General features: G+C 57.3%; 9 protein-coding genes across 9 annotated transcripts; 5 read left to right on the top strand and 4 right to left on the bottom strand.

Annotated features, from left to right (window-relative positions):
- Positions 1–1,657: 1,657 nt before the first annotated feature.
- On the top strand, positions 1,658–6,271 carry GUITHDRAFT_136168 (hypothetical protein; the record flags this gene model as incomplete). The annotated part of the gene is made up of 12 exons (XM_005835891.1): positions 1,658–2,290; positions 2,495–2,578; positions 2,686–2,727; positions 2,748–2,857; positions 2,970–3,063; positions 3,110–3,433; positions 3,463–3,507; positions 3,640–3,720; positions 3,882–4,198; positions 4,324–4,678; positions 4,883–5,059; positions 5,255–6,271. The coding sequence occupies 12 exons, from the start codon at positions 1,658–1,660 to the stop codon at positions 6,269–6,271; spliced, it is 3,279 nt and encodes a 1,092-aa protein (XP_005835948.1).
- A 184-nt stretch (positions 6,272–6,455) lies between these two features.
- On the bottom strand, positions 6,456–8,353 carry GUITHDRAFT_105050 (hypothetical protein; the record flags this gene model as incomplete). Its single annotated transcript, XM_005835890.1, has 5 exons — positions 6,456–6,497; positions 6,542–6,661; positions 6,764–6,878; positions 6,981–8,194; positions 8,240–8,353. 5 exons carry the CDS (start codon positions 8,351–8,353, stop codon positions 6,456–6,458), a joined length of 1,605 nt encoding a protein of 534 aa, XP_005835947.1.
- A 1,347-nt stretch (positions 8,354–9,700) lies between these two features.
- GUITHDRAFT_68231 (hypothetical protein) lies at positions 9,701–10,840 on the top strand (the record flags this gene model as incomplete). The annotated part of the gene is made up of 3 exons (XM_005835889.1): positions 9,701–10,270; positions 10,324–10,479; positions 10,523–10,840. Coding segments are annotated over 3 exons (1,044 nt in total), but the record flags the coding sequence as incomplete, so codon positions are not given.
- Positions 10,841–12,411: 1,571 nt separating this feature from the next.
- Positions 12,412–12,672, top strand: GUITHDRAFT_39721 (hypothetical protein; the record flags this gene model as incomplete). Its single annotated transcript, XM_005835888.1, has 1 exon — positions 12,412–12,672. A coding segment is annotated over one exon (261 nt), but the record flags the coding sequence as incomplete, so codon positions are not given.
- A 2,652-nt stretch (positions 12,673–15,324) lies between these two features.
- GUITHDRAFT_57471 (hypothetical protein) lies at positions 15,325–15,810 on the top strand (the record flags this gene model as incomplete). Its single annotated transcript, XM_005835887.1, has 1 exon — positions 15,325–15,810. A coding segment is annotated over one exon (486 nt), but the record flags the coding sequence as incomplete, so codon positions are not given.
- Positions 15,811–17,810: 2,000 nt separating this feature from the next.
- GUITHDRAFT_151573 (hypothetical protein) lies at positions 17,811–18,523 on the bottom strand. Its single transcript, XM_005835886.1, has 2 exons — positions 18,097–18,523; positions 17,811–18,043 (listed from the first exon to the last, which is right to left on the bottom strand). The coding sequence occupies exons 1-2, from the start codon at positions 18,259–18,261 to the stop codon at positions 17,876–17,878; spliced, it is 333 nt and encodes a 110-aa protein (XP_005835943.1). The 5' UTR covers positions 18,262–18,523; the 3' UTR covers positions 17,811–17,875.
- Positions 18,524–18,938: 415 nt separating this feature from the next.
- Positions 18,939–19,553, bottom strand: GUITHDRAFT_105046 (hypothetical protein; the record flags this gene model as incomplete). Its single annotated transcript, XM_005835885.1, has 1 exon — positions 18,939–19,553. The coding sequence occupies one exon, from the start codon at positions 19,551–19,553 to the stop codon at positions 18,939–18,941; it is 615 nt and encodes a 204-aa protein (XP_005835942.1).
- Positions 19,554–20,739: 1,186 nt separating this feature from the next.
- On the bottom strand, positions 20,740–21,456 carry GUITHDRAFT_105045 (hypothetical protein; the record flags this gene model as incomplete). The annotated part of the gene is made up of 1 exon (XM_005835884.1): positions 20,740–21,456. The coding sequence occupies one exon, from the start codon at positions 21,454–21,456 to the stop codon at positions 20,740–20,742; it is 717 nt and encodes a 238-aa protein (XP_005835941.1).
- A 2,246-nt stretch (positions 21,457–23,702) lies between these two features.
- On the top strand, positions 23,703–24,369 carry GUITHDRAFT_105044 (hypothetical protein; the record flags this gene model as incomplete). The annotated part of the gene is made up of 3 exons (XM_005835883.1): positions 23,703–23,765; positions 23,812–23,895; positions 24,157–24,369. The coding sequence occupies 3 exons, from the start codon at positions 23,703–23,705 to the stop codon at positions 24,367–24,369; spliced, it is 360 nt and encodes a 119-aa protein (XP_005835940.1).
- Between the last annotated feature and the right edge of the window lie 368 nt (positions 24,370–24,737).

Genomic DNA, 24,737 nt, shown 5'->3' with positions numbered 1-24,737 from the left:
TCAGATGTGACCTCTCTCTTCTTGCTCCCACACCCCAAGTTCTCTCCTCTCTCCCTCTCTGCGCTCCCTCCATCGATGCACGAGCTTCACGTGATATTCATTGCATGCATCTTCTTTCACTCATTCTCTGCATTATCAAATGGATCCTCCCACCTTCATCTTCCATTCTTCCCAACTCTTCTTCTCATGCTCCCTCTCATCTCTTCGCTTCTTTCCCCTTGGCCCCTCGCTCTGGTCACTGAAGAAATTGGCGAGGACCGTCTGACCCACTGCCTGAGCTCCTCACAACACTTCACGCACCCCCACCCCCCTTCCAACGCCACTGTCTCCATCTCATCCTCTGATCCTGATACGTCCTTTCATCAACATCTTCCTATCCACCTGCTTCCATTCATCCACCTTGCTCCAACTCCTACACCACTGTCTCCACGAAATCCTGTGCATCCTGGTGCTCGATGAAGGGCCTTCTCTTGCCTGCTCCTTCCCACCAACGATCCTCGTCCTATCTTTTACAGTAAAAGAGCTTCTCCCCTCGCAGGCTGCCGGCTCTCCTCCTCCTCCTCCTTCACCTCATCGCCGCCGGCATGAGCCCCGCCGCCATCTTCCAAAACTGACGTACGCCTTCTCCGAAAGTCCACCCAGACCCTCATCCCCGCCCCAGGCCGGCGGGCCGGGCCGGGGCCGGGGCCCGCCCGGCCGGGGCACTGTGGCACTGTGACGCGGGGCCGTAGCGGCACTGCACAGCCGCGTCGTCCGATCTTGGCAATTCAACGGTTGCCGGGTTTACTGAAGGACCCCGGGAGAGTTTTGTTACTGACTGGCACGGGGGGTATTGCCGTACACTGATCGGACGGTTCACTGTGACCCGCCGGAATAATAAGTTGTTGTACACAGCATCTCGGTCCGAGAGGCTCCCGGCGCCGGGCCCGGCCACTGCCGCCGTACGGTCACGGCGTGCACCGTGGCACCGCACTAGAGCACTCGAGTCAACGCATTAACGGACAGAATACCCACCCCCAAAAATAGAAGGAACAAGCACGGGTACTGACGCCCTTGAACCCCTACTACCGTACCCTATGATGACTATTTCTAAAATCCGTTAGACTTCAACCCGAGACTACCCCGTCTGGATATATGACAGACAGGTATTAAAATGTGGGTGGGGTAGTCTACCCCTACCCCGTATTCCACAACTGGCCGTCAACAGTCCACACAATGCAGGCTACTGCGGCAACCCGGAACAGGAGGGAGAGGAGGAGGGAGAGGAGGAGGGAGAGAGACGAGGGAGAGAGACGTGAGAGAGGAGACAGAGGAAGTGCGATGCGCATTGATGCCAGAGGAAGACAACGACTTCAGTCGGGTGGCAAGAGAAGTAACTAGATGAAGTTTTGTTGAATGAGTTGCGAGGGGAAGAGAGTTCTAGACGAGCAAGTGCATGCAGCAGGCGAAAAGAGTGAATATCTGCATAATGAAGCCACGAGGCAGAACATGTGCATCATGCCATGCGGGAGGTAGATAGGGAATAACCCAATTTATACCTTCACGAGCTGATGAACCAAACTCCTCAGGTCTCAGCAAGAAAACATCACGAAAAGTCGGACAGCATCGCCGCCAACCAAGGGCACAACATCTTGATTCCTATCAAGGCGCCTTCACCATGGTGAGTCCCCGCCACCGCTCACTTGCTGCTTCTCCTGACCTCCTCCTCCAGCTCATCTTTGGCAACGAATCTGCCAAGGGGAGCAAGAAATCCAAGTCAACTGCCATCAAGCAACGGCAGCTGCATGCTGCTGCTGACCCCAACAGAGAGAAGGTCTCGGGCACCAGCATCTTCATCCCTACCTTCTCTGAACCAGAATCCATCCGCCTCCCTCGCCTCCCCACCCCAGACCAGCGCGCCGACCCCCAACGAGACAACCTGAGGGCCAACCCGTACGGCCTGCAGACACACCGAGGAGACTTCGGGAGGAGGGAGGAGCATCGGGCTAGCGACGAGGAGAACAGGCACGAGAACCGGAGGCCGCGGAGCTCGTCTCCTCGGGACATGCATTCCGATCGGTCGAGCGACGTCGGGGAGCCGTTGGACGTGCGGGAGGAAATTTCGAACCTGTCGCGAGCAGACGGGCGAGCATGGGAGGAGTCTGAGTACGAGAACCTGAAAGATCCCATCCTGCAAGGGTTCAGGGACGTTCGGTTCCAGTGCCAGGTGCTGAAGAAGAAGGAAGGAAGCAGGGAGTTCGCGGCAGAGCACAAGAATCTCGAGGGAAAGCTTGCCCGGCTGGAGAAGCAGGTACCCCTCCTGCTACCTACTTGTGTCCCCCTTCCTTCCTTGCCCTCTCCCTCCCTCCCTCCCTCCCTCCCTCCCTCCCTCCCTCCCTCCCTCCCTCCCTCCTCCCTCCCTCCCTCTCTCTCTGACCTCGTCAGCTCATATTCCTGCCATCTCTGCTTGCTGGCTGACTTGTCCTTCTCTCCGCAGGTGATGAGCGATAGGCAGGTGATTCTTCGCAAGCACAAGGAGGTAAAGAAAGACTCGGGGGCGCTGCAGCGAAACCTCAAGGAAGCTAGAGAGCAGATGCAGGTACCCCAGTGCCTCCTCCTCTTCCCTTCCTTCTCCTGCACCTACTTCTGTTCCTCGTCCCCCTCCCTTGCCCCCGTCCCCTTATCCTCCCTCTTGTTCCTACTCAGGTCCTTGCGTCTACTTTCCTCCCTCCTCCTCTTTCTCTCCTGGTGACTGACATTACCTCAAGGCAACGATGGCGCAAGCAGCGGATGACGTCATCATCCTGACGCAGAAACTTCAAGACGTGGAGACGAAATACGCGCAATGCAGAGTTGACAAAGACCACCTGGAAAGAAGGTGAGAGAGCAGAGGCAGGGCCAGGGCCAGGGGCAGGAGAAGAGGCAGGGGCGGGGGCAGGGGCAGGAGATGGCAGTGGGTAGCAGGAGGGCTGACCATTTTGACTTGGCAGTTTCAACGTGGAGATGGAAGTCCTGAGAAAGCAGATCCACGAGCTCGAAGACTCTCTATCCTCCTCCCGCTCGGAGCTCTCGGGCTCCCTCGCCGTAATTTCCAGCTGCTCCCCACCTGCGCCTCTAACGAGCTGAGCAGAGGCTGAAGGAAGCGAAGGAGAAGGCGGCGGCGGAGGAGAAGCAGAGAAAGGAGGCGGAGGCTTCCTACCGGATGATGGAGGAGGAGGGGGAGAAGAAGAGTCAAGAGATGAGCGCGCTGAGGGTGGGCAAGTCAAACTTAGAGCGGCAGCTGATGAGCCTCGAGAGCGAGCTCGAGAACGAGCGCGTGAGGGTGAAGATGGAGGAGTCGCGGCATCAGCTGGAGAGGGAGAGGCTGTTGGAGAGGAGCAGGGCTCTAGAGGAGGAGCTGGCAGCTGGCCGTCTGCTGGGGGCGGAGGTGGAGGTTGTTGCCCTCGCTGTCAAGGTCGGACCCCAACTAACGTTGAGCTGCAGAGGAGCAAGCTGGAGGTGAAGAGCTACCAGAAGCGACTTGAGCTGGTCGGCCCCTTTGTCGCCTGCTTAAAACTTTCCTGCTGCTGCTGCTGCTGCTGCTGCTGCTGCTGCTGCCTCCCCCCCCCCCTCCCCCTCCCCATCCTCTTCCAGCTCAATCCTCCTCTGACTTTCATGCAGGCGGAAAAGCAGCTGGAGGATGCAAACAAGTCAAAGATGGAAGCGATGAGCAATGCTCAGCAGGCCAGCCTCCTAGCCAAAGTGAGAATGAGCTGAGGGAGGAGGGGAGGGAGGAGGGGAGGGAGGACGACGAAGATGTCGACAGGAGAAGATAGACGACTGCAGAGGGAAGGGAGGAGCAGAAGGGGGGAGCGAAGCTGAGGAAGAGGAGGGAAGCATGTGGATAACCTTGTATGCTGCAGGAGGAGGCGATGTCGGCGTTGCAGGAGGAGATCTCAACCCTGAGAAAGCAGCTGGAAGGGGTGAGGGAGGAGAAGGCGGAGGCTGCAAGGAGAAGTCAGGAGGACGGGAAGAGGATGCAACAGGAGATCACTACCCTCACAGAGTCAGTGGCGGAGGCGTCACGGGCAAGATTCAAGGCACAGGAGCTGGCCCGGAAGGAGCAGGAGACGCTCTATGAGGAGGTGAAAAAGGCGCAGGAGGACGCGGCGAGGAGCGGAAAGCAGTTGAACGAGCTCAAGGATCAGATGTATGCGGAGAGAGAGACCGCGCACAAGCGGTAGGAGGAGGAGGAGGAGAGGGGAAGGGGGAAGGAGGGAGAGCGAGAGCGGAGGAGGAGAAGGATATGGAGCACGACGAGGACGAGGACGAGGACGAGGAGGTTGGACTGACGATGGCGGGCAGGGAGATGGAGCTGAGAGAGCGAGAGATGAAGCTCAAGCTGCAGGTGGAGGAGGCGAAGCTGCAGGTGCAGGAGCTGCAGGCGGCGAGCGACTCGCACAAGTCGACGACAGAGAGCCTGACGGGGAAGCTAAACGAGGCGAAGAAGAGGATCGCAAGTTTGGAAGAGAAGGAAGACGGGGAGGAGGAGCGGGCAGAGCTGCGGCAGAGGATGAAGGAGAAGGAGAAGGAACTGACAAGGTTGCGGGCGTCGATGTTGGAGCTGGAGGAGAGGCTGAGGGAGAAGGAGGAAGTTGTTGAGAACCTCAAGAGAGAGATCATGCTGGGAAGGAGAAGACAAGAGGACGCGGAGGAGCAGGTGATTCTCAGCTTGTCTTCCTGCTGCCCCACATCCTCACACGCTAGAATCTCCTCCCCCTCTTCTATCCTCCTCTGCTTCTCTGCTCCTCTGCTCCTCTCCTCATTCTCGCCTCCTCCTCTCCTCGTCTTTCCTTCTTCTTTCTCCTACCACTCTCCCTCCTCTCTCCCTCCCTCTTCTTCTCTTCTCATCTGTTCTTGTCAGATCCCGCGGCTGCGAGCAGAGAAGGAGGTGCTGCAGGGCATGACCAACCAGCTCATGGCCCAGCTGATGGACATGCGAGTTGACAAGCTGACGGCGCTCAGAGGTGAGAAAATGACACAACAAGAGAAGCTCGAGGCCCTCCAGAGCATGATGGAGAAAGCTCGTCAGCATAGCAAGGTTCCTCTTCTTCCTCCTGCTCCTCCTCTTCCTGCAGCTCCTGCCAGTGCTGCGGCTGCGGCTGCTGCTGCTGCTGCTCCTCCTCCTCCTCCTCCTCCTGCTTGTCTTGCTCCTCCTGCTCATCTTGCTCCTCCTCCTCTTCCTCCTCCTGCTCATCCCCATTCCCACCTCTCTTCCTCCTCTAACTCTGAGCAGGCCCTCGCCGCAATCTCCGATAGGCTCCCAGAAGCGAGGAGGAGCGCGATCAGTCGCTTCCTCCATGACCTTCAGAGCTCTCGAGCTTCATCACGTCAGAGCATGGCGACGTTGGGGCTGGACGACGAGGATGCTCCCCTTTCCGAGCTGTCCAGCGTCTCTTCCTCCTCCTTCCTCCGCAAGGACTCGAGCCGGCCTGCCGATCCCCCTCCCACAGTTCAGCAGCAGCAGAGGACACGAGCTGCCCAGGAGGAGCAACTGAGGAACGAGCGCGAACAGTTGGAGGATGGAGTAGAGGAAGTTGTTCTGCAGGATGCTGCGAATTCTCGTCCCCAGGACGAAGAGAAGCAGCCTGTGGAAGAGGAGGACCACAAGCAGCAGCAGCAGCAGCAGCAGCAGCAGCAGCAAGATGAGGAGGATGCTCAGTTCCTTGACCGGGGGGACGGAGCCATCAGTCCAGACTCCAACGAGGGCGACGGCAGCGCCAACTATGACTCGACCTTCCTGCTCAGCGTTGACGGGGACATGGAGGAGGAGAAGGAGGGAGGAGGGAGGAGCGTCGGGGAGGAGGAGGGAAGTCGTTTGCTCGCCAGCATATCAGTTCTGTCTGATCAGCAGGAGGAGGGAAAAGGAGTGGACGGGAAGGAGGGGGGAGGAGAGGAGGAGACGTCACACCGCTCCAACGCAGAGGAGGAGGAGGACGCGCGGAGAGCAGCAGCAGCGGTGAAGATTCAAGCTCGAGCACGAGGGATGGCAGGCAGGCAGCAGGTCCGAGAGCTCCTCCTATCTGCGATGGAGGAGGCAGAGGGGGAGGAGGAGAGCAGGGAGGACAGTCTCAGGTCACATGCTTCAGTGCCTGACGGAGGAGGAAGAGTGAGGGAGCTGCTGGTACCGAACCCTCCGTCAGAGTCTCGCCCAACCTCCTCCTCCTCCTTCCGGCGAGGCAGCAGGCCGAACTCAGGGACGAGGGGAGGAAGTCGACCGGGATCAGGATCTTCGGAGAAGCAGAAGATGTAGAGGAGGAAAAGATGATGATGAGGAGTGGTACACTCATCTTGACACATTACATTATAACATCTCACATAACGTGAACCCGTCTTCCTCCTCCTCCTCCTCCTCCTTCTCCTCTTAACCTTAGTGCACTCTTCCTCCTCCTCCTCCTCCTCTTAACCTTAGTGGACTCCTCCTCCTCCTCCTCTTCTCATCCGAAGCTCCGGCCTGACCCCAGGTACCCGCGCGGTGTCTGCATAATCCCTCAGCTCTGCTCTTTCCTCCCCCACTTCTCACCTCCGCGTGCTGCCGCGCGCCCTTGCGCTGCTGATCCCAGCTGGTGCTGAGCTGGCGGGGGTTCGGGTTATGCATGAAGTGCTCGAATACTCGCCCTGTCATGGCATACTTGTATGGCTCCTGCTCAGCTCGTCAGACCAACTCGCTCACTCCGTCCTCCTCCTCCTCCTCCTCCTCCTCCTCCTCCTCCAGGTCAAGTTCGCTTGTTGTCCCCCTTCCAACCCGCTTCTCCCTCATCGCTCCCGCGACCCCTTGCTCGTCTTTCTTCTCCTCGTCCTCTTCCTCACCTCTTTCTTCTCCGCCATTGCACGTTGAAAGCCTCTCGCTGCTCGACTGCCTGCCGACTCGCTCCACCTTCCAGCTCTCCTGCCCTCTGCTTCCCCCCCCCGCTTCTCCTCCTCCCTCTCTCCTGCCCTCCTCTCCCCGTCTTCCTCCTAACCCTCCCACGTTCCGTGCTAAGGAACCAGCGTCTCCCCTTCTCGGTCGCCCCTCGTTCTCTGCTTGCGACTCCCCGGCTCCTCCCTCAGCTGTTCGCAGCAGCGACTGGGATATGGCGATCCTGCGCTGGGCCAGGGGGTCTTGACTCCTCCTCGACGGCCTCATGCTGTGAAGGAGGAACTGCTCCCTTGCCTTGTTCAGGTCTTGACCCGGATGCCTACCTCCTGCTAGGTGATACCCCGAGAACAGGGTCTCAGGATCTTGGTCCTGCCCCCTCCTCTCCTCCCGCGATCCTTCCTCCCCCCCGTCGTCACTGACAGCTTTCAAGCCACCCAGCCTCCTCCACGCTCCGCCTCCCTCTCGCCTCGCGGCTTCCTGCGCGGCTGAAGGAGGAGAGCAGAAGACTTGAGCCTTGGCGCACTCGGGGGTGACGTCAGCAGCCAGGGGCTCTGCAGGCTGTCGCGCTGGCTGCTGACGCTGCTGACGCTGAACGAGCATCGACTTTCCTCTCGAGATGAGAGCTTGAGCATGCAGCAGCTCCCGCTTCAGCTGCGAAGTCGCAGAAGTGGAGGACAGCTGAAGAGCGTGAAGAGCCTCCCGAACCCGCTGAAGTTTCAGGTAGAGGAGCTTGTAGTCTCCTGCATTGACAAGCTTCTGCCGCTCCATGGCAATGCTGAGATCCTTAAGGGATTTCTTGTTCTCTTCGACCATCTGCTGCATTTTCTCCCGCCCTCCGCTGCTCTCCTCCTCCTCCTCCTCCTCCTCCTTCACTTCGTTCTTTTTCGACAGTTTCTCACTCCGATCGATGATGCGCGCAAGAGCATCAAGTTTCACCTTGGCTGCATGCTCGCCTAGCTGCACTCCCCCCGCACTCCTCCTCCTCTCCCCATCTTGGACAGCAACAGAACCAACAGGCTCCAGCTCGCCGGAGACTTCAAAGGTGGGCTGCTGTACCGACACTGGTGCAGTGGCAGGAGGCAGGAGAGTCTCTTGCTCTGCTGCGATCGGCGTCACAGGCTCTTGAAGGATTACGCTGTTCGAGCTGACTGGTAGCTCGTATGAAACAGACTCCGGCGCCTCCCTTTCGTTCACATATCCTTGGTCGAAAAGTTCGCCGATGCTCTCGGCAACCCTCGGATCAGCGTTGCGCACGACAAACGTCACGTCCTGAGAAGGCACCATAGCCACCTGGCGGTCAACCTCCATCGGCGTCACCTGCTCCCCCTCAGTACAAATACAACATGGCCACATTTCTCATACCTCCGATCGCCATCCCAGCTCAGCCCGTCGATCGGTACTTTGCAAGTGATGAACAGTGACCATGACAAGGGCAACACCCAGAAACAGAGTCGCCGCGATGCGCAATGCTCCCATCTTGTAGCAAGCTGCTCGAGTCCTTAGCCTCCTCAGAGTCCTACAAGAACCATACGACGAAGGGACAGCGATTCGATCGGCAGAGCGCGCTAGCTGTTGATGCTCTTCCTCCTCTTTTCCTTCCTTCTCTCTCTTTCCTCTTCTTCTCTCTGTCTCTCTCAGCTCTTCATGGCGTTCTCCAACATCGTCGTCACCCTTGTCTCCTCCAGCCTGCCGCCGCGCTCGCTATCTGGACATTGCTCTATTTCCGGTGCACGCGGAGGGATGAGGGGCAGCCACTGAGGCGGGCAGGGGCAAGTGTGGGGATGAGGGCAAGTAGGTAGTATGTGGGAGATGAGTGTCAGGGGATGAGGGCCAGAATTTTGTTATGAAGGGTAGGTGGGGTGGTAGTTTATTCGTGTTGAAGGGGTGTATCCTAGCCTAGATTTCAGTTCTACCAAGGGTGGGTTATTATAAATTTCCTGCAAATCCACAGGGGTAGGGTAGTCAAGAAGAAGATGGTTCACATGTGGAAATGGTTGGCGATGGTAGGGATGGGGGCGATGATGGCGGATGAGGCGATGGCGTTCCTCCCAGCATCGAGCTCTCATGTTCTCCGTCCCTCCTCCTTCCACATCTCATCGTTGCGCCCCCGCTCCTCCTCCTTGCCATGCAGAAGTACGTGAGAGACTTGAGACTTGGTTTCTAGGTGGTGGGATGGGAGGTGGTTGTGCAGCAAGATTCTCGTGTCTTGCAACTTTCCAGCAGTCACCTTGCCATGCAGAGCGACAAGTGAAAGAGAGGGCTGGAGCAGGACAGGGGTCGATGTCTATCTTCCCGACTGGCTCCGGATGTGCAGGATCAGTAGAAAGGTAGGCTCTCTGCCTTCCCCTCTCGTTCTGCTTCCATGACTTTCAAAACTCTCCATGACCCATCCTCATCGCTGACCGTCTCGTGAATGATGACAGATCGGAAGGGAGTTTAGACATCTCGCTCCCGTACCCGCTGGATATTTCAGATCCGTTCGTACGCGATACGATGACAGATCGAGTTCCAACCAAGATTCTCGGAAGAACGGTGAAATACAACGAGAACTCTCTGCCTAAGGAGTGCCTCGAAGCAATCAGTACGTCCTCCCTCCCTCCTTCCAACCTGCCATGCTTGCCATGCCTGCCTGCCTCGTTCTCTATGCTGACGGGTGGATGCAAGGCGCGATAGCCGACGAGATGCGAAGCAACAAGCAGATCTCACCTCTCACTCACTGTCCGAGGTTCGAGGAATGGAACGAGTACCTCAGCAAGTACCTGTCCCGCGGAGCCACTTGGTCTGCTCCTCCTTCCTCTGCCTGGTCTGACGCCTGCTAGGAACGAGCTCCCCTGGTACGTCTCCGAGACATACGTCTACCACAGACTGCTGGAAGCGACGGGATACTTCAAGCCGGGCACCAAGGGATATGGCTTTGACGTGTTCGCGGCGGAGAAGAAGGAGGCGCTGGAGCAGGCGCTGCCTCAGGTAGACGTCAGGATGCAGACTTGCATGCAGGCCAAGGGCAAGTGGTCGTTCCAGGACTTCAAGTCGCTCCTGCACATGTCGCTGTGGGGGAATCAGGGGGACAGCAGCCTGTTCACCGTGCAAGACATGTCGTCCAAGGGAATTTCCGACGTGGAGCAGTCGAGGCTCATAGTCGACGACTCGAGCCTCTCGTTCCTCATACTGGACCGCAAGCAAGTGCCTGTCATTCACATCTTCAACGACAACTCCGGAATGGAGCTCGTGTCTGACTTGGCCCTTGCCCACTACCTGGTCTCCTCGAAGCCCTCTTCCACTGTCGTACTGCAGCTGAAGCCCTATCCCTTCTTCGTCTCCGACGCCACGGTGGCAGACGTTCATGCCACGATAGAGACGCTCAGGCTGAGCTCCAATGCTAACCAGCAACAGGTCGGCAATCATGCGGGCGTGTGAGAGAGTGAGGCGTGTAAGGCGTGTCGCAGGTTGCCGCGGACTTGCTGCAGTACATTCAGGATGGCAGGATACGCCTACAGGGCGACGGAGACCTCAATTTCTTCCTAGCTTCCCCCAAGCCCATGTGGGAGATGCCCCTGAATGTTCGCGACTCCCTGGCAGATGTCGATCTCGTCATCTGCAAGGTACGTCAGGCGCGATCGAGAGGCGTCGCTGACGCTCCTTCAGGGCGACTTGATGTACCGCAAGTTGTTGGGAGATCGGACGTGGAACACCAACGAGCTCTTTCAAGACATCATTAGCTACTTCCCCTGCTCAGTCACGGCTCTCCGCACCTGCAAAGCCCCGCTCGCCATCGGGGTAGATGACGAAGCTTCTGAAAGGCTGAGCAAGGCATCTCCCTCTTGGATGGTGAACGGAGAGTACGGGATGATCCAGTTCTGCCTTCCTCCCATTCTCTATGACCTTCAAGTCAGCGACTCGTTGATTCGCATCAACATGGATGAAGAAGCTTCCATCCAACGTATGCAAGGCATGATGCGCTAAGTGTCAGTAAACTCACTCGATCCTGACTGAACCGACTCAACACAGTCATGGCCAACAGATTTCACGTTTCCCAGCACTCACGTCATCTCAGAGTAAAGGCTCAGTCCTATCAGTGAGGGTTTCATGCAGTAGTCCAAGCTCGCCTCAGCCAGTAGCCCACCATTGTGCTGTATGAGGACCAACGGTAGCCACTTTGGGCATGGCAGGAACATGAGTGGGAGAGTGGGAGGCGAGCGAGGAGGAGGAGGAGGAGGAGGAGGAGGAGGAGGAGGAGGAGGAGGAGGAGTGGCAGCAGAGAGGGGAGTCAGGGGATAGGCAGAAGGTATTGAAGCAAGAGGAACTCAAGACCTGAGATGCGAGGTAGAGACAAGGAGGGAGGGAGGGACCTTTCTGCGATGTTTGAGGACATGTATCCCCCGACCCGCGAGGATGGAGGAGGGGAGAGGTCAGGCATCATGAAGATATCAGCAGGCGGCAGTAGGAAGAGCATGAAGCGCGTTGGGTGGAATGAACCAAGAGATCTCGGAGGGACGCTACGGCGAGCAGTGTCAACAGCAGATGGAGGGCCCCGTAGGTTGGCCTTGAACTTTCTTCCTCGCTCTGCTGGCGCCAGTCGAGCAGGACGACAGAACGGGCAGGGATGGAGCAGCGGGGAGGAATGGAGGAGCCCGGAGAGCCTGGAGCTGCCGCAGACGCTGCACATGACACTCAAGGACCAAAAGGCGATGAGCAAGTTCGAGCTGACGCTGAAGCACAAGGAGCGCGCAGAAGCTCAGTTCTGGGGGTATGGGAGGAGGGTGCGACCCGGAAGCAGGCAGGGAGAGGACGGACGGAAGGCTGCGCTGCTTCCCCCGTGGACCTTGTCGGCAAAGACGTTGATGGTGATGAGTGAGATCGGGGAGGGACGAGTGGCGATACCGCGAGAGAAGCTTGACTCGATCAGAAGAAAGATGCACGTGCAGCTGTCAGCCTCCTCCTCCATCGAGCCGTCGGCGATGCACGGGATGAGGCAGCGGACTCTGCTGCTTCGCGAGTCTCCGATGTTGGCAGTGCTGCCGAGAGAGCTGCTGTCTGAGCAAGACTCCATGTGCGTCTCCGTCTGCGACAAGCAGTCGGCTCAAGGAAGTCTGCGGGAGCTGATGGCCGACCCTCTCGTCTCCTTCCTCCTTGCCAACGGCTTGCAGGTCAACGCGGAAGAGCTGAGGGAGCTGGTCCAGGGAGTGAGGGTCGTGGCTCTGAGGGAGAACTCGATGGAGGACAAGGACGTCTGCTGCATCGCTGGTGGGTTGACGCACGCGGATCGAGTAACGGCGGTGATCATCCAAGACAACAGCATCGGGGAGGCAGGGCTGGAGGCCTTGAGTGTCGCCTTGAGCACTTGCGGTGAGTTGCGATGTCTCGACCTGTCCCGCAACAAGATGGAAGGAGAGTCTCTGCGACATGCGGCGATGCTCCTCCTCCCCTGCCCCTGCCACCATGTCTTGCAGTCAGCCATCAGAGAGGACAAGGTGTCAGTCGTGACCTCCTTCCTCCAGCATGTCGGCGAGTCTGCTGCGACGATACTGGTCAAGGGCGACACTCTGTTGATGACCGCGGCGGAGCACGAGGCTCTCGATGTGATGAAGTATGCCTTGCGGTCTGGCGCCAGCATGGAAGACAGAGACGAGCACAGGCGGACAGCGTTGCTCCGAGCTGCCATGGCTGGGAAGTTGCTGTCAGTGAGGTTCCTCAGAGAGCAGGGAGCACACATGTCGGTGCAAGACAAGCATGACAGTTCGGTTCTTGACATGGCCGTGCGGTCAGGCAAGATCAAGGTGGTTGAGTACCTGATCCGAGAGATGACCCTCGCAGAGCCAACGCTACAAGTGAAAGTGACGCGAATGTTCCTGCACAGAAGTTTGTTTGACCTGATAGCATTTCTCGAAGGAGAGAGCGAAGGAGGAGAAGACCAAGGGAAAGGAGAAGGGGAGGGAGAGAAAGCAGGTTCTGTCAGCGCTGATCAGGGTCAAGCGCCTCGCGTCTTCCTGAGGCTGCTCGTCAAGTCAGTCATGGTGGGCGAGTACGAGGTGACGAAGGAGCAACGGCAGGGGTCCCCCAACCTCATCGTCTCCTGCGAGGGCATCCGCCACCTGCTTCCCTGCTGCATCTCCTTGCAGGTCGTCTGTGCCGCTCGGGACCGAAGCTTTCTTCTTGCCTCCTCCTCCCTCCCCTTGTCTGGCATCTCCGATGTGCAGGCTTGGTGCACGCTGCGAGATGAAGGAGGAGAGCAGGAGGGGCAGGAGGGGCAGGAGGGGCAGGAGGGGCAGGAGGGGCAGGATGTGCATGGCTACGTACATCTGAGCTGCAAGATGTGCGGGCAGGAGATACTGAGGGAGAGCGTGACGGGAAAGAACGCGATCCTAGAGGCCATTCGCAACGGGCAAGAAGAGGTGGCGAAGCAGCTTCTCAGCTCCTGCCACTCCGTCGACTTCAGCAGCCGCGACGGAGTCACGCCCCTCATGGTTGCGGCGAAGCATCGCCGAAGAGCCGTGGTGAGATACCTGCTGGGCAGAGACGCGGACCCCATGGCGACCAACTGCAAGAGCATGTCGGCGTACAAGTTTGCGCAACAGTCGGAGGACAAGCACGTCCTCGACCTGCTGCGATTCTACCTCAAGGTCAAGAACAGCGTGGGGGTCACCGTCGACCAGTGGCCCTCGTTCGCTGACTACACGCGATCGAAGCTGAGGAGGAGAGGCGAGCGCGAGGGCGTGAGGGAGGCCGAGGACTTTGTGGCCTCCAAGTTGACGGTACAAGTCGTTCGAGCCAGGAACCTCCCAGCTGCCGACCTCTCGGGCTCCTCCGACCCCTTCGTGACTCTGGACCTCAACGGACAGAAGAAAAAGACGCAGGTCAAGCGCAAGACGTTGAGCCCGGAGTGGCGGGAAAGCTTCGAGTTCGAGGACCTGACGCGCGGGGTCTGGTCGGAGCAGACGTTGGTGGTAGAGGTGTACGACTGGGACTGGCTGAGCAAGTCTGACCTGCTGGGAGTCGTCAGAGTTCCCATCTCCCTGGCCCAGCTGCTCTCGGAGAAGCGCGTCTCTCACTGGTTCCAGCTGGAGGATGCGGACGGGAAGCTCGTGATGGCGACAGCAGACGCCAACGAGCAGCAGGGTAGGAGGAGCGAGGTGGAGCTTTCCTTCTCCTACTGCGAGGGCAGGGGAAGCTTCTTCCAGCTGGAGGTCAGGCGGGCGATCAACCTGTTCTCTCTGCAGCCCAGGAAGCTGTTCGTGAGTCTGCTGGGTGTGGAGCTGGAGCTAGAGACTGGGCGGATCTCGGAGACGAGCGACTTCTGGTGGGGCGAGTCTTTCCGCTTCCCCCTCAAGGAGGATGGCGGAGAGATCGACCTGGTGGTTCGCGATGCCGCAAAGATGAAGGAGGAGGAGGCTGTTGTCGCAGCCGCCTCGCTACCGCTAGAGCTCCTACGGGAGATGTATGAGGTCGGCCTGACTGAGTTGCCCTTGTCCCTTCCCGGTGCCGTCAGAGTGACCAAGGACGGGGAGGAAGCGACGCCTGCTGTGCTTGTGCTGGGCTTCTCGTTCAGCAGGTTCGAGGAAGAGGGAGAGGGGACTCACGAGCTCGATGAGTCGAAGGCTCCTGCTCAGACGTTGCTGAGCCTGCGGGCTCAGCGGCGGCTGATGAAGAGCGCCATCAAAGTCGGAGACGCGCAGGGGGTAATGGAGGAAGCGTTCCGAGAAGCTCTGCGCGTCAACGGAGGCTCGGTTCCCTTGGAAAGACTGTGCGAGCTGGTGGTGGAGACCGGGATCGACCTGACGGAGGAGGACGTGCGAGTGAGGACTCGATTCTTCTGCGGAGCTGGGGGGCAGCTCGACAACTACGGGCTCTTCGTGCTCGTGCTGGGCCTGCACCAGGTCTTTCGCTCCCGCAGCTCGAGCGGTGAGGGCGCGAGGTTGGTGGTCGGGCGGGAGGTGGAGCCGAGGGTGGGACTGCCCGTCATAGTGAGAGAGGAGGGCGAGGAGCTGGAGCAGCTGCTGGCCAAGACGTTGAGCGGACCGGGAGTGATCACGAGGGTGGAGGAGGAGGCAGTGGAGGTCATGTGGGACTACTCGGGGGCGACCTCAACATTCTCCTCCTCCTCCTCGCCCGGCTCTGAGAGCTCCATAGCGCTGCTGTCGGTCTGGAGCCCCTCCAAGGAGGAGGTGGCGGAGTTGAAGAGATTCGTCAACGCACATGTGCACGCGCGGGAGGGTCAGATGGTGAGGAGGAGCGGAGGAGCGAAGGGAAGCAGAGGGCAAGTCATGGAGGTCAAGCACGGGGCTGATGAGGCATCGTCCTCCTGCTCTGTCGTATGGGAGGACAGCAAGACGGTGGAAGAGTGCAGGATAGGCAAGGACGGGGAGTTTGAGCTGATCCTGGACAGCAAGCCGTCGAGCATCGCCTCGTCGGATCTCTCGCACCTACAGCAGGAGCATGTGGTCAACAAGCTCACGAGACTTGTCTTAGACGGCAACCACCTCGGCGACGTCGGGGCAACGGCGTTAGGAGCGATGCTGAGCAGAAACCAGTCGCTCTCCCTCCTCTCCCTCTGCGACAACTGGATCGGACCGGAAGGCTCGACCGCGCTAGCGGAGGGGATGAAAGGGAACGAGGGGATAGAGACTCTTCGTCTTAACGGCAACGTCATCGGCAATCAGGGCATGCCTGCCTTCCTCGACCTCCTCGGCTCCTCCCCCAGCTCGCGCTTGAGCTGCTTGGAGCTGAGCGGCAACGCCATCGGGCAGGCGGGCGTGCGAGTGCTGGCGAGGGCGCTGGTGGACAACTCGCGCCTGACCCGGCTGGACCTGAGCCACAACCTGCTGGGAGCTGACGGGGCTGCCTACCTGCGCAAGGGGCTCGAGAGAAGCGTCGGGCTGCGAGAGCTGCTGCTGGACCGGAACATGCTGGGAGACTCAGGCTTCATGCAGGTGGCGCTGGCGTTCAGCCAGGGGATGAAGGGGGCGATGAACAGAAGCCTGACGCTGCTGTCGGTGGCTGGGAACAACATCTCCGACAAGGGCGTCATGCACATGCGCGACATGTTGGGACGTGAGTGCAAGCTGAGCATCATCGAGCTGGAGGGCAACGAGGTCTCTCCTGCTGCCCTCGCCCTCCTGCACGAGAAGCTGGCGGTCAACGCGGAGGCCCAGCAGCTGGAGGCAGCGGTGATCAAGCTGCAGAAGGTGTTCCGAGGGTCCCGCCAGCGAGCCAGGGAAAAGCGAAGGAGGAGGAGAAAATCGCAGAGGTCTCTTGCCCCCCCTCCTCCGCCTCCCCCTCGCTCTCTCATCCGTCAAGTCTCCGACGCTCTCCTCAAGGCTGCACGCGCGGGCACCTCGAGGAAGGACGTCACCGCCCTCGCCCCTCCCACCGCCAGCACCCCCTACGACTGGGAAGACAACCAGACCATGGAGCGCATGGAGGCGCTGGGAATGATGGCGATGCAGCAGCACGCGATGCTGAAGGCTGCGATGAGCGCGAGCGACGTGGAGGAGGAAGAGCTGAAGAGGATGATGGAAGAGTACAAGACAACATACGAGGCCTTCTCAGTAATGATCGACAACGCCACCTCCTACCTCGACCTCGAAACTAGTCACATTGACGACATCATTCAAGAAGCCTCGCTCCTTGGCGATGACGACGAGGACGCGGAACGCATGGCTCTTGCTGGCGACGAGCGGCAGGAGGCACGTGCAGAGGAGAAGGAGCGGGAGGAGCGGGAGGAGCGGGAGGAGCGGGAGGAGCGGGAGGAGCGGGAGGAGCAGGAGGAGCGGGAGGATGGCAGGAAGGCAGGAGGAGAGGTGAAGGAGGAGGGAGAGCTAGATGAGCACGCAGACATGGTCCTCACGTCAGTCAAGCTTCATGTCTACAACGTGGGTAACGCAGTCTTGGAAGAGCAGCTTGCGGCCGAGCAGCTCGCGCGAGATGCGGGGATGAGAGTGTTGGAGGCGACGGAGAAGTACATGAAGATGGAGGAGCATCTCCGGCGAGTCATCGAGAGTGAAGACACCTCCGACCAGGACGTCCTCCTTGCTCTTGATGCCCTCCAGGCAGCCAAGGAGGAGGCAGCGCGGGTGGTGCAGGAGGCTGAAGTTGCGGAGAAGTCGGCAGAGCTGGTGTTGTCCTCCACTGCGCTTGCTGACGTGGAAGCGCAAGAGCGGGAGATCGCCCTCGCCTTAAGCACGATGCCGTCCAGCTCCCAGCAGCCTCGGCGCGCAGAGGAGGAAGAGGAGGAGGAGGAGGAGATGCAAGGAGGAGATAAGGGTTTCAGTGATGGTGCGCATGCCCAACACAAGGAGGATGGGGTAGAGGAGTGGCTCGAGGGACGTACAAGGCAAGAGGAGCTGATTGCAGATGACTGGCAGGGAGAGCGCAGGCGGGCTGAGCACGAGCGCTGGATCAGAGGGCAGCGGGTGGATGAAAATGTGCACGAGAAGGATGCATATGAACAGCCATGGCAACGAAGTGAGGAGCAGAAACACAGGTTCAACTTTCTCAACGTCCAGGAGGAGGAAGAAGACGAGGAGGAAGAGGAAGTGATGATGGTGGAGGAGCAGGAGGAGCAGGAGAAGCAGAAGTTTCTTGCCATGGCGGAATCTGCGAACCATTTGGTCAACTTCCATCATCAGATCAGAAGGATGCTGGAGGTGAAGGAGGTGGACCATGCCGAGGTAGAGCGCTCGCTGCAGGAGTTTGTGAGAGCGAAGGAGGAGGCGATGACGTACTTCGACGACATGTACAAGAGCGTCGAGCATGAGATCGAGGACGTCCTCCGAGAGTTGCAGGAAAACGGCATCTCAGCGCAGGATTTGAACGAGAATGACCGTGGGGCTCAAGGCGAGGATGAGCAGGAGATGGCGAGAAGGGCCGCCGAGGAGGCACGGAGGATGGTTCAAGGATGGAAAGAAAGTGCCGAGCAGGAGCTCATGGCGGCAAGGCAGTAGCGTAGGCGTATACATACAAATCGTTAACTTTGCTTCCTCTGCTCCCTTCCTGTCGCATCTACACGCCTGGGGGCCATGAGAGCTGCTTGGTCCCGATGACGTGGATGTGTAGGTGGTAGACGGACTGACATCCTTCCTTGCCGTCGTTGATCACGTACCGACACCCTTGAGGACAAAACTTGCGCCCGACCTGCGCTGCCACGAGCATGAGGTGACCGAGGCATTCCTGTGAGGGAGGAGACATCAGTCAGGGAGAAAGCCGCCAGCATGCCACTGCACCTGTGCCTGCTCGCTGCCGACCTCTTGCTCAGCCCTGGAGAGCTGAGAGATCTTGAGCTTGGGGATGACGAGGATGTGCGTCGGAGCAACCGGGTTGATGTCGCGGAAGGCGAGGCACTTGTCATCCTCGTAGACCTTGTCGCATCCGATCTCTCCTCTAGCCATCTTACCAAAGATCGTGTCCTTTGTTGAGTCCGATGGCGGTTCCTTTCCCTCCTCTGAAAACAGCCTCCTTCCCTCCCCCCTCCCTCGCACACCCAACGTTACCGGCTTCCAAGGCAACCCCAGTGCCAAGGATCTGTGGGGAGTGAAGGGGGAAGGAGAGAAGGCGAAGGGGAGAGGAGATGCTCTAGTTTTTCTACCGAGGACGCATGCTGTCGTCATGAGAAAGGCGCACGACCTCCCTGCTCCTGCTCCTCGCCCTCCCGCCATCACCATACGACTCGGCACCATCGAGCAAAGTGCTCGGTCGTTTCAGATCCGTTACAAGAGAAATTTGGTGGCCCGGCCCGGGACTAATAAACGGTCCGACTCACAGAGTCACTCACGTACGGTACGGTCACCGGGTCTCGAACCATACCTAGTCCGAGTCATCAGGCAGTGACTCCGGGATACCCCCGGCGGCCCCGGGGCATGCACAGGGCCCGGCCAGTGGCAGGCCCGTCGGACGGTCCGACGGTCGGACGGCGGCACGGAGCTGCGGCCAGCCTGTGAGTCACTCGACTGAGGTTCTGCTACCGTACGATGGCTGACAATCACCGTACTGTCATGGGCCTGACTCAGTGATGGAGTTGGACTCAGTGACTCGAGGCAGCGCGTTGTGAGCAATCATGTCATTCTATTCAATTACCATGGCAGCCTCGGATTTTCGACAGATAATCTTCCAAGGATATCCTGAGAAACAAATCTGCCTTTTCCTGCTCTTCGGTGATTTGGTCTCTGCTGAAAATGGATCGGATATTGAAGATGAGGAGCTGTACAACGAAAGCTCTTTCCAGCTTCTGTGCGCCCAGACGCATATTGCAACGATGATTGAGGGTGCTCCAGATCTTGACCGCTTCCCCGAAGGTATCTTTGGCCAATAGGCGGAATCGTGACATGAGAGAATCCAAAGGTCTCTGACTCTCCGTTTCCATCTCGGTAGCACAAGCTTCATTCATGGGATACAGCCGAGCCGAGAGAAGGTTCGAGCTCTGTGAGCACGCACAGAAGTCCACTCCAGCCTCCTCCGCGCTCTGCTCGAGTTTCGCACAGACTTGCGCGTCCAGCAGCGTCGTCATCTCCTGCATCGGCCCCTTCCACGGTCCCCAAATGAGGCTGATCCCGTTCGGTAGAACTCCAGCGAAGTAGTGCAGCCCTGAGGGCGTCCATGGCTGTGACGAGTCGCTGCGATCCAGGATGCCGCAGCTGTGTCCTGCTGGAAGATCCGTCTGCTGGTAGTGCTGATCCAAGAACATCACGACCCCTTTGCGCGATAGGCCCAGCGAGTGGACATGGCTGGAAAATTGAGCAAGATCTCCTTTCCAGGAGTTGATATCACATACGAGAGGGGAATACTTATTGTACAGCATGTCTGTCATAGCGGAGAATGTGTCAGACAAAACGGTCCTTGAGCCACCCATGATTTCTTGTAAGTCCGACCAGCGGCAAGGTACGGCAGATCTGCGCAAGAATATCATCATTGCTTTGTCTGCTGAAATCCGATACTTGTGGCCCGTCTTGCCAAGGTGAAGCACAGAAGGAGAACCGTTGGCCATCATGCGCTGACCTTTGTCGTCCTCGAGAGATGCTAATAGTTGATGGAATTGCTCCTTGTTGAAGCCAAAATACTCCAGAAATTCGACTGAGGAGAAATCTGCTGGAGATTTGATTTCTCCATGCGACAAGGGACGCTTAGTGGGAAGAGAAAGAAGCTTGTAATCATAATCGAGAATCACCAACAACAAACACACCCTGAAACGAAACCAAGTCATATAATTCAAACGTTGCTCCAGCGGCATGGAGGAACCGAGGTAGACGACGGTTCTCTGGTTGTAGAAGCTGGTGATCAACAGTGCGAGGCAATTGTGGATGCGATTTTCCACCTCCTCCCTCTCACCATGGAACAAGAAGGAGCGAGCTTCGAAGGACCGTGCTAACCCCTCTAGCAACTTCACCATGGTCGCCGTGGGCAGCTCCCTTGAGGTGGACTGCGGCGGTGCCATTGCAGCAATGGCCAACCTCGTAGTTGAGTTTTGGCGCCAACGAAAACTTCTCTAATCTTTTACTCAAAGTTAAGTTAAAAATCAGTACGAGGACACTCTCGCTTCTCACACTACTGAGTCTACTCGGTTCACCTTTAACTCATTCAAGGCTAGCAGCCGCCGGATCATCGCGGGCTACTCAGGCTGTAATGAAACTCGGAAGTTAGTTTAGGAATCCTCACCAGTTGGATGATAGTTTATCATAACAGTGTGCGCTCAGTCCAAAACTCACGGTCACAGACTCGCAAGGCCCTCAGGTATGCTGATTGGGAGAAATCAACACTTCAGTTGAATTTAAAGATCTATGAAAATCCTTGTGGAAGTAATGAGTCAAAATATACGAGAAAGAATACTTTCATTACATCTTTTAAATGAATAACAACGTATCTACAATTAACAATTAACTTCTAGATCTGCGTTGACTTCTGATCTCTTCGCATGTCAGTTCAAGGCGAACGCAGTTCCTACAGGGACGATAATTGTCGCAAGCCAGGTGTGATTTCCTGCAACAAGAGCAGGCAGCTTTGACATACTTCCGCGCTCCATTGGAATCAGTTGAAGGAGCCGGCGAGGGCGACTTTGTGGACTCGCCGTCGCTGGGAGTCCCCAGTACCTCATCCAGCGTCGGAGGAACGTAAATCTTGGTGTGCTCAACCCGCTCACACTTTGAGCCATTTTTGGTGCAATTGCGGCACGGCTGACCATCATCGCACGCAAGGTGGGAAGACCTGCAAGACACGCAAGCTGCTTTCGTGTACACACGTTTCCTCTTGGCGGGCTCTGCTCCACCCGGCGTGACCTCAATGAGCTTTTCCTCGGGCTTCGACCTCTTGCCCAGTGATGGCTTGACATCCTGAGTAGAAGGCTGCGAGATCGGCGAGAAGGTCTTGTGAGCCATTTCAGCATACTGCGCTCCCAGTACGTTGAGATTTGGCTTGACAGGCTTGAGCTGAGTCACTCCACTCTTCTGCACGATGATCTGCTGAATGAGATTCACGATGTTCTGCATGGCAACATTCTGCATCTGTTGGTTTTGCTGCCCTTCGAAACCGAATCCACCCATGAGAACGTTCAATGAGTTTTCTGGTAAGCTTGCGACAGGAGTTACATGTGCCATGGAGAACCGATCACTCTGTATGGGAGAACGATGGAAAGACTGAGGAGCCACCGATGGCGAGAAGAAAGGAATCTGTTCACTCAAGGACCTCAAGGGAGGAAGCTTCACCCCTGCGCTGCGATCTTGGACAGAGGTCCAGTGGGGCTCGACAAGCAAAGACATGGAAAGAAAACGGAGTAAGGGGCTATGCGTGGAGCAAGCTAGTTTGCTGAGCAAGGTCTAGGGAAGATGCTGTAAGAAGAGGACGTAGGGAAACGAGAGCAGCACGGTGGTCACTTGAGGTTACAGCTCCAACTTATATCAAACGACAAGAACGGGGAGGGCAGAGAAGCGAACGGGAGGCTACGAGATTGAGATGAGAATGAGATAGGTGGGGTAGTCAAAAAAGGGGGTGGTCATCGAGAACTATGGTGCTTAAGAAATAAATCGAGGTTAAAGCAACAAGACCTACAGGGGTGTGGTAATGAATGTGTTGATTAGAGGGGTGTACATCCCCTCGAAGTTGATTCTAAGGGTAGTAGTTATTCAATTCTTCTTATCGAGGGTGGGTACTGGTGTAGTTGAAGGGGTACTTGCCGTGATCATACAGCTGCTTGGTCTCAGAAAAAAACATTCTTGAAAGGCTACAAGGTTGGAGCTTTTCAAACCTCATCGTTTCAAAGGCTACAAGATCGTAGCTATTGAGCTCTCGCAATCAAACCCACGGAAATATTCCGCTCAGTAAACATCGAATTTCATTATTAATCTGTACTTTTGAAATTGTTACAAGGATATTGAAATATTGCAGGTGGTCACTGCTGTAATTCAGCTACCGGAAGTCTTCCGACAAGTCATCACTAGACGATACCGTTCTGTATAAACATTTTGTTCAAAAGCTCTATTTTGACTAACGATTGAGTACCGAAATGGATCGTTTTCGCATCTTGGTACGTCTCCTCTTGGTACGTAGCTGGTCCACATGCGTTACGTACCTGGAAGAGTCAGCCCCCCCCTTTACTACAAAATGACCCACGTGCACGTCGCCAGAAATATATTGGCAGTCATTATGATGGGTTTGCTGCCTGTAACATTTGAGTAGCTAATATCCGAGGGGGACTTGATTACTATTGTGTTAGATGTTTGAGTGCCATCACCATTCGGCGGGACCCCGGACCCTCGGACCGGGCCCCGAGGACCGGACGGAGCCCCCAAACCGTTACATGCAGTATTCCTTTGCAACCTGACGGTTCTACGACGTTACAGAGTTCGCGATGGTCGGGGGCTGAAGATGGTCAGGAGAGCTGCGATAGCGATCTTGCTATGCGCACTTTTGGCAAGCTCACAGTCTCCTCCTCCTCCCCCCCCACCGCCACCGCCACCTCCCTCCATCCCCCCCCCTCCTCCCCTCCCTTCTTTCCCCCTTCCTCCTCCGCCGCCTGAAACGGAACTACACAGTGATTCTATTCCATCTCCTCCAACAACTTCAGTCAGTTCTTCACAGCTCCCCTCGTATTCTTTCCACTCACCTCCTCTTCCTGCTGTCCAAGACCCACTCTCCTCACTGCCGATATCACCTGCATTGGACGCGATGGAGGAGGCAGCGAGTCCGCAGCGTGGAGGGGGGATCACACACGAGCAGATAGCAAGGCTTCAGTTCTCTCCCACTCTCCATCGAACGTCTCTGAGGGCGAAGCCTTTCCTAGTTCGTCTGAAACCTCGTGAGGCTCTGCTGTCTCTCTCCTATGCTCGTTCCTGACTTCTTCCCAGTCTCCTCAACCCGGCCGGGCTTCCGGCTCCATGGTGTCGCGATGAATCTGGAGACTGAGGGCAAGGGCGTTTCAAGGACGACAGTTGTGAATCAGTCACTGGTACACTCGAACTCGTCGGACATGATTCCTTCGCGTCATGCTCTCAACTCTTCTGATGTGAACATCTCAGACTCGCATGCGACCCCGACAGCACCGTTGCGTGCTCCCCTACCCAAGAACGGGACTGAAACAGATGCCTCGCTGTGCTGCCATGCAGCGGACAACTCCTCCTCTTCTTCTTTTCTAGCAAATTCCTCGTCTTCTTCCTCCTCCTCATCGTCAACGCCCTTGTCCTCGTCCTCGTCCTCGTCCTCGTCCTCGTCCTCGTCCCCTCCTTCCTGCAACATGACTGAAGGATCTGCATCGGTCACTGTCAGGCATTCTGATACCAACGCTTCCGTGACGGCCGCTGGTGGGGAAGAGGAGCGAGGAGGAGGAGCAGAAGCGGAGCAAGAGAAGATGCCAGAGGAAGAAAAGATGAAGCATGAGATTGATTCACTGAAGCAGCAGTTGGAGCATGAGGTTTGAACGCTCAGCAGTGATTGGCGGTTGACCCTGTTCTGTGCAGAGAGAAGAAAGGATTAGGATTGAGGAGTCAGCTCAGTCTGATCGATCCAAGTTGAGAGATCAGATGGAGAATTACGAGAAGATGGTATTCGAAGAATGTCTGCTTGTTACTATTGGAATTTCATCAACCAGGAGGAATCGTTCTTTGTCTCGTGTTTTGATCGATCTGTTGAAAGATCTGGTTTTATCACGTTCTTTTTCTTGCATTCCTTCCTTTCCGTCTCACTGTCTCTGCCTCTGCCTCTGCCTCTGTCTCTGTCTCTGTCTCTGTCTCTGCCTCTGCCTCTGTCTTCCTGTCTCCTTCCAAATCCTTTGTCTCGCTCATCGCTGTTCCCTGCACGATCAGGTTGCAGACCTCAAGAGTGCGGTGGAGGAGAAGGAGATGCGAGTGAAAAAGATGGCGGAGGAGCTGAACGCGTCTCGGATGAAGGAGCAGAAGTTTCAAGCCAAGTTCGACCTGATCTGCTCCGTTCGCAAGCAGCAAGATGAGGATGCTGCGAACCTGCTGATGAAGGTGGGGAAGCAGGGAGGACAGGAAGGGCGAGGGGGGAAGAAGTAGAGGGAGGGAGGAGGGATGGGAGCATGGGGGTTATAGCAGTGTCAGAAGGTCAGAGGAGGGAGGAACAGGAATGATGGTGAGGAATAGATCTCCCGGCACCTGCATTTTGTTTCCGACATTCAAACAAGAGTATCATCGCTACAAGACGCGTGGACGGTGAGTGGAGGGAGCGGAGGGAGCGGAGGGAGCGGAGGGAGCGGAGGGAGCGGAGGGAGGGGGCGAGATAAGGGAGGCAGAGTAGGCTGGGATGGCAGAGGAGGGTCACGATGGTGTTGCCTTTCGTAGCGAGATGAGGTACTTACTTCCAAACAGCGATATACCACGAACACATCAAACTCGAGGTGAGCTGAGAAGGGGAGGAGGGAGGA

The sequence above is a fragment of the Guillardia theta genome (genome assembly GCF_000315625.1).
Source record: "Guillardia theta CCMP2712 unplaced genomic scaffold GUITHscaffold_19, whole genome shotgun sequence".
NCBI classification, from domain to species: domain Eukaryota; class Cryptophyceae; order Pyrenomonadales; family Geminigeraceae; genus Guillardia; species Guillardia theta.
Note: the sequence above shows the minus strand (reverse complement) of the source record. Positions and strands in the feature narration are given on the sequence as shown.